At 39.3% G+C, this 13,814-nt stretch overlaps 1 protein-coding gene across 1 annotated transcript in view; it reads right to left on the bottom strand.

Moving 5' to 3' along the window:
- Nucleotides 1-13,814, bottom strand: part of CACNA2D1 (calcium voltage-gated channel auxiliary subunit alpha2delta 1) — a 575,362-nt gene that overhangs the window by 341,640 nt on the left and 219,908 nt on the right. Inside the window, exon 4 of the mRNA XM_025203238.1 lies at nt 1,311-1,370. Coding sequence (XP_025059023.1) covers nt 1,311-1,370 — 60 coding nt within the window. The remainder of the gene's footprint in view (nt 1-1,310; nt 1,371-13,814) is intronic.

The following is a 13,814-nucleotide window of genomic DNA, read 5'->3' as shown; positions in this document are numbered from 1 at the left end:
CCCCGGGGTCAGCAGGATCAGCCACAGGGGACCCGCCCCCGGTCAGCAGGATCGGCCACCAGGGGACCCTGCCCCCCGACCCCAGGCGCTGACTGAAGAGGCACCAGACACCCATACCCATGCAACTGCCCTTTATGAAGGAACGGGTAGAGGAGGTATAACAAGCAGAGAAACTGCAGCCTAACTTTAACATATCTAGCACAATATTAATTTGCCCAGGCTGCAATTTCCTTTACGATAGGAACAAAAGCATTAAAATATTGACCACTGAAAGGCTCTCAACTTGTAAATCAACAGGTATCTGCACTAATTGAAAAGAGGACTGCTTAACATTTAAAAATCAAAAACAGGATGAGGTTGACAACTGTGAAGCCATACAGCTATTTGAGGGATTTTGAACAGAGAAGATATCGTTGGATGGCCATGATTTCTAGGAGTATGAGCACGCAAAAAGGCTGCACATTTAGGGCCCAGTGTTCTATAAGTTTCCATATGCTTTTATTTGATGAAACACTAAGTTATTCTTTTCAGACTCATATCATAAGGAAATATAACTGCAAACAGTGTACTGCAAACAGGTTGATTTGGCAGGATGAGAACAAACCAAATTCCTGTAGAAAGTACCTGCCCAAAATATTAAGTTTACAATAAATAAAACCCAGAGGGCTCCTATTCTTATTCAAGAAGTTGGAGTGGAATTGAGGGCTCCATTTTCTTCAGGGAAATTTGTAGCAGGCCTCAAGAAAATTTCAGTGGCATACATGCAATAGATTACTGGGAAAACTAGCAACCCTATTATCATCATATCTGTTGTATGTCCCATATATCTGGTCAATTGTGAAGACAAACTGCTATTGAGGCAGGCATTTTAATGCTAGCTGCTTTGGGCAACAGAAGGAAAATCAGGAACCTACATCAGAAAATAAATGTTACCAGTTGACCATTATTAAGAAAGATAAATAAATGCACTGCATTTCTGTCTTTATGGCAAGAATGCATTATTCAGTGAGATGATTAATCTCATTCCCAGGTCCCAAACAGCCAAAAACATAGTTCAGATTCTGATTTGTCCTATAGCAGTAATATGTAAAGACAACCAAGTCATTTCTCAGTGTAAATTAAATTAGTACAGATAAAGCACCAATTCTCTGAGTCAGGCCATATCAGTGTTTTGAGGGATATTGGTTCCGGCTGAGCCAGTCTGTGAAAACCCACTGGCATTGATAGGATACGTTTTCATTGGATTCTCACAAACTGTGGAGCGGTAAATTTCTGAGGATGAAGACATATGGGGAAAAATATAAACTTACCCCAAACTCATCCCTCCACTGATGTGTTGCTTGAATCTCTTCTGCTTTTTGAGCAAGATGCTGAGGAAAGAAAAGACAATACATCCATTTTAGTTTGGGGTCTTTTTCCTCCCCAGTACTTATCATAAAATACCGTGGCTATTAACAGCTGCTAAACTTCAGAATTATAGGGACCAAGGACATCATTACTCACCTTGTACCCTGCCCCTTAGCACATGTTTGAAGCATATCCATGCACTATAAGACTTGAGCCATACCATACAAGACAGAAAGTCCAGCAGATGCAATCCCACCATTGCATTCCTGACTTCCTCCACTTCTATACCTCACTTCCCACCTCTCATCTCTAATGCTGAACAAGTCCTCAAGGAAAGACCAAGAAGCCTGTAGGCAGACTCCTAGAAAGGGTCAGTAACAAGGCAGATCAAACAGGGTAACTGGGAGAGAAAGGAAGATCTGGTTTACAAGGGGACCTTATAAGGGTTGAAAAAGGGGAACATCACAGGCAGTCGCAGGATCTGCTTAAGGAACAAGGAGCAACTGCAAGTTAAAATGTTGATAGAGAAGGGCAGCTTATGTGACCTGGGCTGTTCGTACGTGACTGTCAGGGTCTGCCCTAAATATCAGGTGGGATTCCACAGGAAGAAGGCAAGTCCTAATGCCTAAATTCTGCAAATTGTACATTCTTTTTTTTTTTTTTTTAATCTGACAGATTACTGAGACTCCTTTCAAAAATGCCCAGTACTGAAAAGTACTCAGTGTATAGAGTCCTGTGTTATGCATCCAACTGGGCCCACAGAGAAGAACAGAAAACCTGTATAAAGCCTAAGTAATCACACGTTACAAGTTTTCCACACAATGCTCATAAGGTGACTAAATGCACAAGCAAAAACTGGGGGCAAGAAAGGATTTAGGAGCCATGGAATTGCCAGAGTGGATTAAAGTGGTCTCCCACCTCATTTCCCTTTCGTTGCTGATTCAACCTATGGACTAGAACAGCAACTGCTATTTCAGGTACAGCTTCTAAGCCATTTGAATAGCATAATTCTATTTTTTATCATCATCATCATTAGTAGTAGTAGAAGTACCATTATCATTAGCCATGCTCATCTATCATTATGGTACCTTACATACCAGAATGTATCATGAGATACTAGATATTGTAAATTGATGCAATGGCCCTCACCACTCAGTTATACTATGTTTCTTCTCCTTTCCAGCCTATTAACACTGCCTTTTATCTTAGTTGAAGGATATTTTCTGCAACGTAACATTGAAAAGTTAGCCACACATTTTTTCCTGCTCCAGATACATTCACCGAGACGGTAAAGCTCAATTCCTAATCCAAACCTTTGACACATGCAGGAGCTGCAGTACTAGAACAAGATACTGACCCCATCTAGTATGCTGTCCTTCCCCTGCCAGCAGCCAGCCTTTGATATAAAACAGACTGTGCAAATAAGCCAGACATGCATGCAAAATGACTCTGACCCATGTAATTCTGCAGCATGGAAACTTCTATCAGCTTTTTCGCATAAATATCTTGTCCTTTTCTATCTAGTTCACATTAAGTCATGTTCTTCCACTCATTCAGATATATTTCTATAGGTAGATTATACCCCAAATATATGCCCATTTAAAACTGAACTGTAGTCAATTACGTTCTAGCTCTGATTCTTTTCAGTCATAAGGTTATAATCCTTTCTTTTAATTCCTACCTTATATACAATCCCTAGCTTTTTGGGGAGCTCTCTTTCCAAGCCTTTTTTCTCTTTCATTTGTGCTCTGGTTTAGATGATGCATTCCCATATTACCACTTCTTTGAGTGAAGACATTGTATATTCATAAAAATGTTTGCTCATCCATGCCTCACAATCCCTCTATCATGCATTAATACAAGCTGACCTTAACTTTTCTTGAGAACTCCCCACTGATTCAGAGCTCATCTGTGTTTCTGGAAATGTTCACCTTTTTCCTGAGTCCAAGAAATTGTACGTTATCTATATTAAAATAATCTACCATTATGCTACCCAGTCACCCAAGGTTTATTAGTTTTTGAAGATAATGTTATGAGTATATATTTCACCACCTATTTAGCTTTCATTGTAGGCAAGGTTGATAACAATATTTTTAAAAGTGACTTGACATTCCCTATGATAAAGAAACATTTTTTTTTCCAGGTGTTTATAGCCTTGCTAAACTGTGTGGGCTGAAAATTTCCATGGTAGGTGTATGAAGTGCTAGGAAGAATTTCTGTCAAATGGGTCACTGATTTCCAAAAAATAACTTAAAAATACAATGCAGAAATGTTGCGTATCTTAAAAAAAAAACAAAAAAACCCCAAACAAATAAATCTCTTGATGACCTTTTCTTTGCAAAGCTCTGTACTTGGCAACAGGAGGTGGGAATGTAAGATGGAAGTTTCCTTTCGTGCAAAAACAAACCTTTTGTCATCTTTGCTCGTTCCTTGCCTTTCCTTTTTCATGTCCTTGTGGCAAGGTATTTAGCAAAATATGCAGATTTATTGGAAGCTGACAGGGCCGCGCCACAAGTGCTTCTGCTGTGGCCTCGGACTTGCAACCTCTGGGCTGTCAAATGTGCTGCTTCGTGAAATCTAACAGTGCACGCTTGCTAAGCAAAGGCATGGTAAAGTTTTGCAAATAATGTCCTGTGATTCTGAAGATTACACTGATCGTGGTCCAGTCTGGAATTAAGCAGGATGTTCTCTACAACTGGCACTCTGGATTCCTGCAGGCTGGGCACCAGAATTAAAAGCAAGGAATGTGTGCGTGTGTATGCTTGCAATGTGCCAGATACTGGGGAACAAGTAGCTGCTATATTTGAATATAGACCTGGAATGGTTCTTGGCAGGAAGAAAAGACCAAGGATGCCAGGACAATAGCCACTTTGTGCACATGTCTTTCCAACCTTAAACAGACTTTTAAACCTTTAAACAGATGGTAATGGTCACCAAAACATGGAATGGACTATATATATATGTCTCATATTGTAATTACTAATATACACAGTCTTATATTGTAACCTGCCCTGAGCATCTTTTTGGGAAAGGATGAATATAAATCAAATAAACACATCAAACAAACAAAAAATATTTCAATATCAGTGAAGGGGGTAATAAGATGTTGGAATCCCTGCTCTGTGCCACAGGTTTTGTGCAGAAAGGTGGAGTCAAGAGAAGTTGACACCTTTCGAAAAGTAATCCTTTAATTTTTTTTTTTTTTTTTTTTATAGTTACTGTCATCATATTGGCAATTTCCAAGCCTGCTCTGCTGCCAAAGCAAAGCTGTATTCTTTTGGCTTAGCCAGTTCAACCTATTCATAATTAACAGAATGTTATTAAAGTCTTATGGACAAAACTACCTTCCAAACTGGCCATATTCCAAGACTTGCAAAATAAAACAATTACATTGTAACATGAGGCATTACTTGGACAACGCATGGAATGACCTCATACAACTCACATTAATTCATTCCTTCAAATACCTACAATATTTCTTTATTTTACAAACAGCCAGATTTGCACTCAGCTTTTAAGACTGTGTCCTAATGAATTGTACACTATTTGTATCTTTTGCATCTGAACAAAGCAAAGATGACATCACTGACATTAATATGATGGCACTGAATCAAAGATTTGTCTGCATTGTGCACCTCATATGATGCCTCAGTATCTCTTTGAAAATCTGCTACCAACTTCTACTGAGGTAAAAGGAGTTCAGATGTATCAAACTAGAAAATGGCTTACCAAGGAGGACTTGTCACTATAAGGCATTTCAGACAAAGTAAGTAATTAAAACTAAGTTTTTTGGTTGTGGGGGTGGGTTGTATGTCCCCCCACGCCCCAAATGTAAAGTGAGTTTTAAAAAAAAGCCAACAGGAAGGGAGGGAAGGAGAGATTGTACGTGTGTACATAAGAGATCACCTGCAATTTAAAGATATTTATGCTTCAGTTGGAAGAAGGAATGTCCTTTCTGTTGATCTTCTTAGCCCAATTTTGCAGTTATTAGTTTCAACTAGGTTAATCAGGCATCCATCTTTTAGGAGTATTCCAAATCTAAACTGCTGAACACCACCACCCATTACTTCTCTTGTGTTTTACATCTCAAAAAAATGTTGCCAGTCTGGGCAGACATTTTTGCTTTGTACTTGCTGAAGCAGACAAACACTTCACACTTCCAAAACTGGCATTGAATTATGTCTGACCAGGATTAGATACCGAAGGACCAATTTATCACGATGCACCCAAATCTCTAAATAAAGTAAAAAACAGCAGATAGATACTCCGCACCTCTGAACATTTGCCACTTGTCCACCTTTGAAATGTCCAGTGTTACATGACAAATCATTGGCATAAATAGGATTAGAACTGTGGGGTTTCTCCACGGGACTCAACCAGCCCACCGTTCTCATGAGCAGGTCAAGTCCCAATAGAGGACATGCAGAAGACTATGAGGCAGAATTACAAAAATGAGAGATTTTGCAATTTAGTGTCCCCATTTAAAAAAAAAAGAAAGAAAAAAGAAGTCACTTAAACACTTTTTTCCTAACATGGATAGGGAAATAATACTATCCTTTGTAAAATCCAGAATATCAAATAAAATATTACTACCGGAAAACTAAGGAATTCAAAGCAAGGGGGACACTAACTCTATATTGTTACAGGAGTATCCAGCCTACAGAGGAGAATGCTCATCTTTTTATATTTGTCAAAAGCATGCACATATACATTGTGAAGCAAATTAAATGTTATGCCTTATTGGCTTTCTATGATGCCAAGTGACAGCCTCCAACTTTTCCATCCTTTCCCTCGTGAGAGCTACCTCCTTGTTACCAGACATATTTCAGATCTTTCCTTCCTTTTTTTTTTTTTTTTTTTTAATAGAAAAGTCTCTGTAACCTGGGCAGAACAGTGATGCAACAATAGCTAACGCCTTACACTTCCTCCCCCGATAGTATAAGAGTTTAATAATTCAAATGCTTAGCCTGTGACGACCCCATTAGAGCCCTTAGGTTCTCATGCAAAAACCTGAAAGAGGTTGATTTTTTGTAAACCAAGAGAATAGGAGAGGTTGCAAACTAAAATTCAAAAAAATGTTGTGCAGGTTTACAATTTATAAGCTTGAATTTACGTATAATTAATGTGTGGAGAAGAAAACACTTGACGTATTTTCAAAACCTTAAATTTATGAAAAATGCTAAATATCATTATCCTTTTGAAAAGAGAACATGATGTAAAGGAAAAAAAAAACAAAATAGCAACAGGATTGAAATATCACACAAAAACAAAGAGACGAATAAAAAAATTAAGACATGTAAGAGCTATTATTTTAGGCACCACTAGAAGGCAGATTTTTTTTTTTTTAAGTGCAATCTTTAAGAACATGTTGATTGAGCTAATAATTATCAATGGACCTACATAGAATAATTACTACTTAAAAAAAACAAGATTAAGATCTGCTGTCTGTTTTCTCTATATCTGCTATTCAGGTATATTACCCCTCCTCCCCTTTTATTAATTGGCAACTCAATGAGGCGACAGTGTATAAAATGAAAACGGTTATTTTTGAAACACTGGCACAACTCACACGCAGGCATTCTTGCCCGCATGTTGAAAGAAAGACAGAGCTGCCTCTTGGTAGGGTCTCTATTAATCTTTCCAGCAGAGTTGAAGTAAAATATCCACTGTGGAATGAAGTAAGGAGATATATATGGAAATCCAGATTTGTTTATTTCATTGGTCTTCTGCAACTTTTAAAAGGGATTACAAAAAGATTACCAAAAAAATCCTATCATCTGTCCATCTCAGAACCAACTGTTTTCAAAGGTTGTCCCCAAATCCTGAGTGTATGCTACTAATCTGTGAAAAAGCCTTTGATGTGCCAGAGTCTGGAGAAGAGACCTAAAGCAGCTTTATCTGATCTGTGAAAAATCAGCTCCCCAGAAGGCCCATTCATCTTGAAACCTTCATTTTGTGTGTGTGTGTGTGACATATTTTTATCTTTCCCCAGCCAGGATAAAATTCTGTCAGTTTATGAACCTATTACAATTATAGTCAGTACAATGAAACAAATCTTTCTGCTTTCCAACCCTTCCTTTTTTTTTTTTTTGACTACCCCTTGGTACATTAAGCCATTATAAAATATAATCTGAGAGTTATTAGACCTCAATAGTCTGACAAAAGCTTTCTAAATATACTGAATTTGAAGGGAACTTTTTTAGGTTATTTATTAAGAGAAATGCTCCGGGGAAATAAATCTGCATCACAGTTCACTTGTAACCATTTAGAAATAAAGAACAAATTTTGAATTATGGTTTTGAAATAATGATCCAAATGCACAAGATTCTTCATGAATTAAAACAAAGAAGAAGGGCACTTAACAGTATGCACCTTTACTACATTTTGGGCATACCTGTCATTCAAATATTAGTCTGCTTTAAGTAATGATAAAACCCACACCACATTACGGGAAAGTAGTAATGGACAGAAATGGGCTTTGTGGGGGAAGAGGCAGCAAATGAGAGAGGGGGATAGTCTATGACATTAAGCTGCAATAATGAGAGAGAATCCTAAGGGAACACAGAAAGAATGTTTTTCACTAATGTTTTAATAAAGTCTAGTAAAGCATTTCAAGTTTGAGGAATTATGATTTCATTTTCCATTAAGCTGCTACGTGCTCTGTATTAAGCCAGATTTAACTATTCATGTAGGACTTACATCTGCCATCATTACTTATATCTAATTGTATCTTGCAGTGCATGGTAATAAATGCAATCAGTTACAGATTAGGGGCAACCCCATTGTGAGAAAATGTGGATGAATCTGGCTCTACAGGCATTTTTGCAAAGTCCTGCATTTGACAGTCCCAGCTGGTTGTTGTTGTCCCTATTCCCCAGGGGTAGCTGCACTTAGTGTATTTGTTACATGGTGTTCCTCCTAATCACATCAACTGGACATTTTTATCAATAAGTAGCACAGACTTGGATCTGATGTTGTCATTCTACATACTGTTCAGAGACTTACAAGATGCCATCCTGCTCTAACTTCCGCATGACTTCAGAGTAACATGACGTAATGTTTAGAGCAGGGCTGGACAATTATTTCAGGTGGAGGGCTGCTTAATGAGGTTTGCTGAGCTTTCATGGGCTGCATGGGTAGTCCTGCCCCTTGACAGTTGCCCTGCCCCCTGGTCAACATCTTGGGACCGGAAGCCCCACCCTTAACCCCTGACCTTTGCCACCAGAATTCCTTCCTCTTACCCCCCCAGAAAAGCTCTTTTTGGGAGGGGGGATTGGCATCTTAGAACCAGAAAAAACTAAATCATGCACTATAAGTCAAACAACTACTATAACATATTTTAATTTTATTCCAAAAAATGTTTGTCATAGTTTGTGTTTGCTTACTGTATATAGAGGTGATAACATAAATTGGTAAAATCTGGGTTATCCGGCATCCATGGGGAATGGGGAGTGTTGGTTAATCAAATATGCCGGTTATCTGACAGGTGTCTTTGCCTGTTTAGGCTGCTGCCCCTCCCGCTGCATCCGGTGCACCAGGGCTTTCACTCTCTGGTGTCAGTGTGCCGGGGACAGGGAGCAGGCTCCCCGTGCAGGCTGCTTTGCCCTGGGCCATACTCCAAAGTCGGCAAAGTGGGACTTGGCACAACTGGAAGTGCCATGGTGGGAGTTGGCTCGTTACACACTGCTCTTTACTTGGAATAAAAAAAACAACTACTGAATAGGAACTTCAGACTGGAAGAGACTTTCATCGAGTCCAGCCTCCCACATTTGCAAGCCATCTTTTAACCAAAGGTTCCTAAAATCATCCACTGGAGACCCTCACACATCATAAAGTCATTGCACAAAACCAAAACACTCTACACACCATGCCACAGGCCCTACCACTGCCATTACAGAAGTACTTGATTAATATATGTTCAAAGAATCCTAGAAAAGGACCACATGCTATGCTATAGAAATAAAGTAAGCCCACTGCCTTTTCTTCCCCAAATACTTGGTAGTCTGATATGGGGAAAAAATCCTGCCTGACCTCAGATTTGACAAATAGTTTGATACCAATAGGAAGCCAGGAACCTATTTATCAGTAGGAGCATGAAAGCACCTCAATCAAAATCCCCATCCATCAGTATGGACAATGTTGTACACTCGGATCTCATATACTTTGGGCTATAATCAGTATATAAACAATACTTTTATTTACAGTAACCTTTTGTAGCTTGAACCACAAAGAAGAAACACACAAATCAATAAGGCCAGGTACAGACATTACACATAAAGCGGTATAAGTGATCGGAAACCAATCTAAACTTGTACCAGAACAGAAGTTCAGAGCACGTAGAAAGGTTTAAAAATGGCAGAACCTAATCTAAGTTAGACCTAGATGGATGTAGTATCAGATTTAATCTGTTTAGGTTAGACTCGTCTATTGAACTTCTGTTCCTGACTCATGCCATTGACCTTAAGTCCCTATTTAGGCATTTTATTTTGGGACTGTGAAAATAAAGTGAAAACCAATAAGCAGGACTACAATAGATTTAGAAAGATGAAAACAGGACTTAAATTATTTTAAAGAAATTATATTCTACTGAATTAAGTTAGCAATAGAGCTTCTGTAATTATATCAATTTTAGAAGATGACAACAAGACACATTTAAAAATAAAATTTTTGAAATTTCTCAATTACATTTTTTTTTAAACAAATCACCCTCTTGCGGCTCTGGTTACTTTTGGTGGTATCATTCCCTCCCTTCCCTCCCCTTATATATTTTCTAGTGATTGCCATCTGCCTCAAAGCTCTGTACAAATATTGACCAGTTAATATTTCAATATAGTTAAAAATAACTCTTCATTGATTTGAAGACACAATACAAACATTTGATCAAGGTTTGTATAGCTTTATCATGTAGGATGAATATTTGAGGCAGAGCTAGTCAGAGGTATATGCAGGATTGAAAATGGCATAGGAAACGTCTTTAACTACTAGTTGTAGACAGTGATTTGGTATAGTACAGAGTATGCACAGAATTGCCATATGACAACCCAGATAGCTGATATCTCAGCAAGCTGCAGTATGTATCATAGGGAAGAGGAGAAATAAAATCAGTTTATGCACTTTCTAGTGTTTTTTGTTTGTTTTGGGGGGATTTTTTAAAGAAAAAGGTAGCTAGCTATACATGGCACAACTGCACAATTAAAGGAGAGCATTCAGTCCTTAAGCACCAGGATGTTGCATGCACAAAATCTCTTGAGGGGAGATGCAATTTGTTTTGAGTGTAGAAAGACCTTATCTTAAAGAAAATAGCATGCAGTGACATGAGCAATAGCCACAGCACTACATTTTCAAGAATCTCATTTCATGGAATGTGAGGTTAAAATCGTAAATGCTTTCAATCTACACAGCATGTAACCAGCTATATTAGGTCTGAAAGCCGTTTTGCTTTAAAAAGAAAAAAAAACCTGTTAAAGTAATCTTGTCACAATTGTTATAAAACTGGAAATTAACAGGACCCATGCTGTGAATAGATTACTAATTCATCTCTACAGTAAATTGTCCAATACTGGAAAAGTGTATTTGGCACATAGCCAATCTGCATTTCTCCCCTTGGGTTCTTAGGGCAGCTTTAGATGTTTTTTTTTTTTCCAAGCATGGCATAGCTTTTCTTACTGGATGAAGACATTGTGCCATGTGCATGGCTACACGTGCATAGGACAGGCTGTCAGGCGTAGGGAAAAAGGAGTAACAGCTTCCATTGCTGCTGCTGGCCAGCTGGGGAGCTCTCAGAGATCATCAGCACCACTGGAAAAACCTGGGCTTGGCTCTGGCCAGGAAGGATGTCCCCAGATCCCTGCATTTGTGCAGGGAAGTGGGAGGGAAGGAGATATCCTCTTGGCTTTCTGCTCCTTGGGAGACCTGGTTTCTGCTCCAGCCAGGCAGGGTGTCTTCAGCTTCATGTGTGTGTGGAGGATGTGGGGGGTGGGGGTGCAGGGGGAAGAAGAATTCCCCCAAGCTTACTGCTACCCAGAAGACCTGGGCTGCACAGTGGCTGGACAGGGTGCCCCTGGTTCCCTGTACTTGTGCTGGGAAGTTGAGGTGGGAAGGAATTGCAAACCTTCCCCCCCACCCCATGCTTGCTGCTGCCCAGAGACCCCAGGTTCCACTCTGGTGTCCCTGCTCACCTGCTCTCTGCTCACATGGGAGGTGTCAGGAGGTATTTCTCTGTCTGGTTGCCGCTGCATAGGGATTCCTCCTTGCTCTTTTTTCAGAGAAATTTATGCTGGAGATGGACCAATGTACCCTGGGATGCTGGAGGACTAGCAGATTGCTCCATGCAATGCATTCCTTGCTACAGGTTCAAATTAAAGCTGGCTAGCAACCAGTAATAAAGGTACTACACATTTTTGAAGTCTAACTCTATAGCTGGTTGGACCTTTTAATAGCATGACAAGTATTTGGTGTGTGTGTAGCTGGTCTCAGTTAATTGCACAAATTAACCTGTTAATTTCACAGTAACTATAACAGGTAGAGGCCTTAGAGTTAAGTAATGACCCCCTCCCCCAACACAATGTGATATACTAGGATTTATACAGGCACCAAGCATATAAACTACTAAGTCAAAAATGTCCATATGGTATAATATACCATTACAGTGATGTTGTAGCCATACTAGTCCAGGAATGACGTGAGGCACAATAATTTTTTTGGGTGATATGTTTTCTTGGACCAACTGCACAGTTGGGATAAAGTTAGACAAGTTTTTAATGAAAGGAAGAATGCATTAGAAATGTCTGGTTTTATCCCAACCGTACAGTTAGGCCAATAAAAGATATTACCCGAAACGTCTCACATAAAATGCAATGTCATCTGACAGTTAGACATTTTTATAACACTCTGATATTAATATGTGATGGACTAGATCCCAATTCCTCCTGACAAACAGTCATGTCTGGATTCTCCCAGCATGAGATAGCTTTTGAATAGTACTACATGGAATAGCATAGGCCAAGCATTCCTGTACCCCATGTTTAGAGGCCATGCTAGGATGGGACATGGGAGGTATTGCAGAAGGATGGACTGTTGGTTAGCATCATTAAATTATACCAGTCAGTTCTTTTATTTGAGTGTACTTATTTTAGAAGTCTGGGATAGAGGAGATAGGCAGACAAGGTTCCTTGGGTGAATTTGGTATCTTTTATTAGACCAACCCAAATAGTTGGAGAATAGCTTTCGAGTTCAAAAACCCTTCCTCAGGCTAAGGAAGTTTCAGCAGTTGGTGTGTGCTCTTCCTGGATGGAATGAAAAGGGATAGAGGAGATTATTTTCAGGTGTGTAAATACTTTTGAAATGTCAAAACCTATCTATCCTGGAGCTATTCACAAAAAAGGTGATTTGAGATTATAGGTCAAATGTTATCCACAGACAGCTCCTTAAGTTTTCAATATTTCTGTCATCCTACATACATAAAATGTGTTCCTAAATAGGCACAACACACCAGACATGCACCTAACAGTTAACTAAAATTTCACATCTGCTTAATGATTTCTAGTTGCACAGGAAGTAATTATATGCTCAGACCTTCTTAATCAATTTTACCTAACCATATGATCCCATGTCTAACACGAGAAAACCACAGTATCTAATAAAAGCTAATGGGGAAATCTGATTATTTTATATTTAGAAGAGTTTAGATTTCTGCATAATGTTAGTTTCACAAATATACCGAGCATCATTGACATTATGATTCAAGTCAGTCTTAATTAGAATGGATTAACTCAACGGGCACGCTGAGTGAAACCAAATCACCATTGAAAATTCTTTCCATGGAAAAGGATTTGCAATTCCAACACAGGAGGCCTGAAATCAGTGAAATACCTGTTTTCATTGAGGTCATTCACAGAGTTAGGGCCTTGTTACACATTAATTTTAGGCAGTTCCTGGAGCTCTTAACACCTGGATTGTCCACACGGTAAGATCTAAAACTAATTATAACCACACTTTAGGCAGCTAAAAGTTACACCACTCTGGGGCAGGATTATCTCTGATCCATGTTACTGAGCTCATTTTCCATTAATGTGTGCCCACTGTCCACAAATGAGGCACCTAAATTGCAGTCATCCAGCACTCCAGGGTGATGTGTCCCTTCCCCCACACTCCTGTTCTGTATAGACAAACTTTCCACACCCTGAACTCTACTGCCTGGGGGGTGGTTGTGACATCTAGCCAAGTCCCCCTCCTACCCCCAAGGGTGTGACATTCCAATGCCCAATCTTCTTTAATTGACTTCCTCTTTATTTCTTTTTAAATATTTTTCTACTTTATTTTATCCTTCAGTGTCTTGACTTCATGTCACCATCCATCCCCGTTTCCTTTCCACCTCCTATTTCATTACCCATGCTTATCCCATTAATGATCTTCTTCCCAGTTTCATGTTCCTGTCCTGCCCCCCCCCCTCACCCAACCCATCTCTC

Source organism: Alligator sinensis, unplaced genomic scaffold, assembly GCF_000455745.1.
Source record: "Alligator sinensis unplaced genomic scaffold, ASM45574v1 scaffold567_1, whole genome shotgun sequence".
Taxonomy (NCBI): Eukaryota; Metazoa; Chordata; order Crocodylia; family Alligatoridae; genus Alligator; species Alligator sinensis.
This window is presented reverse-complemented; position numbering and strand designations above follow the sequence as displayed.